This window comes from Callorhinus ursinus, unplaced genomic scaffold (genome assembly GCF_003265705.2).
Source record: "Callorhinus ursinus isolate GAN/ISIS: 27379988/994484 unplaced genomic scaffold, GSC_fseal_2.0 scaffold41, whole genome shotgun sequence".
NCBI classification, from domain to species: Eukaryota; Metazoa; Chordata; class Mammalia; order Carnivora; family Otariidae; genus Callorhinus; species Callorhinus ursinus.
The window spans coordinates 456270-461039 of NW_027397103.1; the positions used below are offsets into that span (position 1 = coordinate 456270).

General features: G+C 45.2%; 1 protein-coding gene across 9 annotated transcripts in view; it reads right to left on the reverse strand.

Moving 5' to 3' along the window:
* The window catches only part of UBE3B (ubiquitin protein ligase E3B), a 51909-nt gene extending 47429 nt beyond the window's left edge, over positions 1-4480 (reverse strand). The window contains exons 1-4 of one of the 9 annotated variants that reach the window (XM_025889300.1): positions 4348-4480; positions 4030-4093; positions 1020-1122; positions 809-895 (exon numbers count right to left, since the gene is read on the reverse strand). In XM_025889300.1, the coding sequence (XP_025745085.1) occupies positions 809-889 (81 nt within the window). In that variant the 5' untranslated portion in view covers positions 890-895; positions 1020-1122; positions 4030-4093; positions 4348-4480. The other 8 variants (XM_025889298.1, XM_025889297.1, XM_025889299.1 and 5 more) reach the window with 8 other exon arrangements.
* Positions 4481-4770: the final 290 nt, after the last annotated feature.

A 4770-nucleotide genomic window follows, 5' to 3' on the forward strand; every position in this document is an offset into this window, starting at 1 on the left:
AGCAGCTGCCATAGGGTATGGGCTCCATAATCGTTTAACAGATGAGCAAAGCATGAATCGATTCCATCCATAAAGCTCTAATGCAAACCAGGCATCCTCCAGGTCAAAGGTTCCTAGATAACCGAATTTTCTGGAACAGTCTAACACTGAGCAGTCAAATTTATTTTCCCAAGTCAAGACTTGGAGGAAAAAAATAATCATTTACTGTCATTATTTCATTCAGCCATTCATGCAACAAATATTTACTGGCACTTATTTTGTGCCTACCCCGAAAGAAACCCTTAATTTTTTTGGAAAAGGGGCCATTTTCATGTTAAAAAAGCCAAATGTGATTCCAGAATGCAAGACAATCTGTTAAACTGAATGTGTTTGGTTTTCTGTAGAACTTGTTCTGCTGTCCTGACTGATCCCATCTTGCCAACGGCAGAGGAAGACTCTGGAGCAGAACTCTGCCATCCACTGACTGGCATGTTTTGGACAGAGCCTCTCAATTATCCATTACATTTTTATCTAAATCACCAGTAACTGTCTTTTCCCAAAGGGGTGGCTTTGGCTATCAGCCTAGCGCACACAACACTGGTCCAGGGAGCCTCCCACACTGAGATGATTTTTTGGATGCTCGAAAACTGTCATTCTGTCCCAAATATATAATCAGCCCAGCTGACAAAATGACTGAAATCGATTACTCAGAAATACAGACTTCAGGAAAACAATCTCTTTACTATGTTACCCCCCTCAAAGCAGTGCCCATGTGAAAACACCATTAAGAATAAAAAGCTCATTCAGGGCTCCCCCCATGTCAACCTACCGAGGGGCCTCTGTGGTCCCTTTTCAACAGCGATTCACATCTGTTAAATAACAAGACTTTCCCAGCACGGGAGTCTCTCATCAGTAACTGTCCAAACAAATGAACAAAGCCCACCTGATCACAGGAGGGAGGGTAAGAAGGCAGGGGAGGAAAAGATAACAGTCTTCTTAATCACCTGCTCTCTCTGCCCAAGCAAGTCTGGAGAGCTCACCTGAGGACCTGCCTGTGACACAGAAACGCCAGGTAATCATTAGCGATGCTGCTGAGGACTCACAGCTGAGGGCAGCTTCTTGCTTCAGAGGAGCTTATCTTTTCTGGCAAAAGCAGAAGCAAGAAAAAAAAAAAAGTCCAGATTCAGGGTTAAGTTTTATAGGTAGGGCATCCTAGATCTTCCTCACTGAATAAAAATAATAAAAAATGCTTCTGGCTTAAAACACTAGTGTCCTTTTTAGTTAATGTCTGATCTAAATGTTACACCGTATCTCCCCAGGCCTTCAGTTTAAAGGGAATAGGCTGAAAACAATCCCAGAGAAGCTGAATTAAAGCTATACTTGCTTTATGATAGTAAGAACAGAGGGGATGGAATGTTAAAAAGCCACTGAAAATTATGTTTGACATTTTTTAACAATATGAAAAATGTTTTCGGCAGAGAAATGAAAAAAGAGCTGGCTGTGAACCAATATGATCCCAATTACATAATGAAAAAGAAAAATGCATGTGCACAGAGGCACAAAGCTGGGAAAAATACACCAACATGTTGAGGGCGGTTTTTTTGAGGTAGGAAGTTCTGTTTCCTTAACTAGTCTGTTTTCTAAATTTTCTGCAGAAAGCACATGGTGAGGCAGAATGGCACTGAGAAGCACACATGCTCTGGAGTCACACAGAGCTGGAGCCGGTCCCCAGCTCCGCCAGGTCCTGTAGAGAAATGCCTCAGAGGCTTTCTGCCTTTATCTCTGAATTGGCAGAGGCGAAGAGGGACCAAATGAGATGGTGTATGTCAAATACCTATCAAGGTGGCTGACAGAGTGCACAGCCAATAAGTAATCGATGCATTATTTTTACAGACATGAATTTTTTGTTTTTTTTTTTTAAACTTCTTCGGTAGGGGCGCCTGGGTGGTTCAGTTGGTTGAGCGTCTGCCTTTGGCTCAGGTCATGATCCCGGGGGTCTGGAATCTGGCCTTGCATCCGAGTCGGGGCTCCCTGCTCAGTGGGGAGTCTGCTTCTCCCTCTGCCCCTCCCCCTGCTTGTGCTCCCTCTCTCAAATAAAATCTTAAAAAAAAAAAAACAACTCTTCAGTAGAGGCTCTCATCTGCACAGTCATGCAGGTTCTTTGGGTAGGAAATAGTGCTGGGACCATTACATTCTTCACCCATTAAATTTTGTCTTATCCCTGGGTGCACTAAGATTCACCAGTCCTGTCACTTGGGCTAAGACCCTGTTTAGATTGAGTAACAGCTTCAAGCTCCTGAGAGCCGCCAAAGAAAGGGCCCAAGCCATCAGCACAATGGTCTGATCATTCGCTAACATGTAGACAAGTCCCTCATGGGGGGGGCGCACAAGGTGTGAGGAGGAGAGTGAGCCTCTTCTCAATGGTAAAACCAGAGGACGCATAGGCAAACTGTGACAAAGCAGCTGTAAGACTACCTCAAAACTTTTACTTCTCCCAGGGGGACTTGAAGGAGAAGAGCTCTTCCTTGAAATTTCCATCCCCTCAGCAATACTATATGTTTCTGTTTACACCATAGTCTGTACTTTGCAGTTTTTCTTAATTCCTTCTTATTCACTTCTTCTATGTGCCTAGAATCTACTAGCAAAGACATAAAGCTCATTATGAAGTCTTTATGTACTCAAAGTTACTGTAATGAAGGATTACACAAACTTTGACATAATCAAAGAAAAGGCTGTATGTAGTAGAAAAAACCCTGGATCAAAGTACCCTTGGTTCTTTTTAGTTCTGATTCTACCTCATTTGGCCAAATTGCTTTATCTGCTCTAGGCCTCAGTTTCTTTTATCTGTAAGTTGAGGATAATAGTACCTACCTCCTAGGGGTGCTAAAAGAATTAGTTGAAACATTTACACTTCTATTGTGACCTAGTCAACATGACACTGTGATAGGATTAAGTGGGAAATTTTTAACAGGGAGTATCTGAAAGCAGATAGCAGGTAACTGAGCTTTACTGTTATCATCTAGGCTTAAAAAACAAACAACAACAAACAACAAAAAGCTTACCATCCAGTTAGGGAAATGATATATGTGGAAAAATTACAAACACAAGAGGTTGGTGATAACCAAGATTATTCAAAAAGCAAAAAGGAAAATAAGTTGATTAAATATCCGTTATGTGTCATGTCCCTTCTACATAGTAAGACCAGCAACCACGTGAGATCATTTAGTTATGTCCCATAGTCCATGTTAGACCATTATTAAGGGGCAGAGCCAAGATTTTAATACTGAGACAGGCCTCAGATGCTTTTCTACTTCTGTATTCCCATGGTATCTGCTCAAAATCAGTCTTCCCTGGACGAGGTCCGCTTCATGGAGAATTATGAAAGAGTCCAGAGGGTATCATCCAAAGGTGAAGTTTCATAAATATCAACTGCTGTCTGAGCCCAAGAGGATTTCCCCCCTATGGTGGAAGAGCTGGGCAGCCAAGTTTAGTGACCACCACCATTTAAGGGGGATCATGTATCAGACACTGCACAGATATTTAACTAATTTTGTCTTTCAACAGCTCTTGAAGGTCTCAGGGGTCCAATTTTTAAAGAATAGGCAACAGGACTTAGACTATTAAGAACCACAGCTATCATTTATTGAAGGCTACATCCTATCCAGGTGCATGTAATTATCAATCCCACCTTCACACAGAGAAAATGAAATGTAAAGGGGACACGACTGGTGAGAGGTCACTAGACTCCTGAATTTGAAGCCACCTCTAACGCCAAAGCAATTAATTAAGTGAAACAGATAAGACTAAGGGACTCCGTCACTCACAGGCCGGCAAAGAAAAGCTGAGTAGGCAAGGCTGCCGCTAGGGCTAAGTTAGAGTCCGATTACACCAAGTTTTTCTTATTGAAATCATTAACACCAGCTGTCTCTACTGAGAGAGCTGAGTGTCAGACGCTAAAACTTGTTATTACAGGACCTCCTCTGTGAAACAAGCTAATTACTACATTTTACAGAGCAAGAAACCGAGGCTCGGAGAGGTGAGGGAACTCACCCAAGGTCACACAGCGAGTGAATAGGATTCGAACTCCGGTTTGGGTGACTCCTGAGCCCAGCATCTTCCCTCGGCATCAACAACCACAATAACAAATCTTTTTCACCCAGCATTAGTCTGTCTATAAAAAGCCTATCGTCCCAGAGATGAAAAAGGGTGGAAACGGCTACGAAGAGATTCCCCCCTGGAACACGACAGCCAGTCCCCAACACCTGCCCTCCGACTTGGGGAGGCAGGGACCCGGCCAAAGGGCCACCTCCCTCAAGGTCCCCCCCACCACCCGGAGAACCCCCAACCGTGTTCCCACTCGCTACCCACAGGCCGTAGACCTTTATCCGCTCGAGGACCCTGCGCTCGGGGTCGGGGCCGCAGCTATCGCCGCCTCAGCCCAATACCCTCGAGCTTTGCCAGACCCGGGGCAGCGGCCTAGGCCCGACCGCCATCTTGCCCCGGGGTGTCCGCTCTTAGAGCTCCGCTGGGAAGCAACCATCCAGTTCCGGTGAACGACAGTTCCGCAGAGCTTCTGTACCCGGGAAGGACGACCGCCCTGCATCTTTCCCTCCTCTTTGGAAGGTGGAAAAAAAAGCGGGCCGTTCAAGAGCGGGTTAGTGTCCGATCCAGCCAAGAGGAGATGCAACCCACTCCAGCCGGGGAGCCTGGAGGGAACGCAGCCAATGTGTAGGCTTACGACGGACCCTTTAAGACAGCACCCTCTGCGGGGCGGAAGCGGGCTGCGGCAGC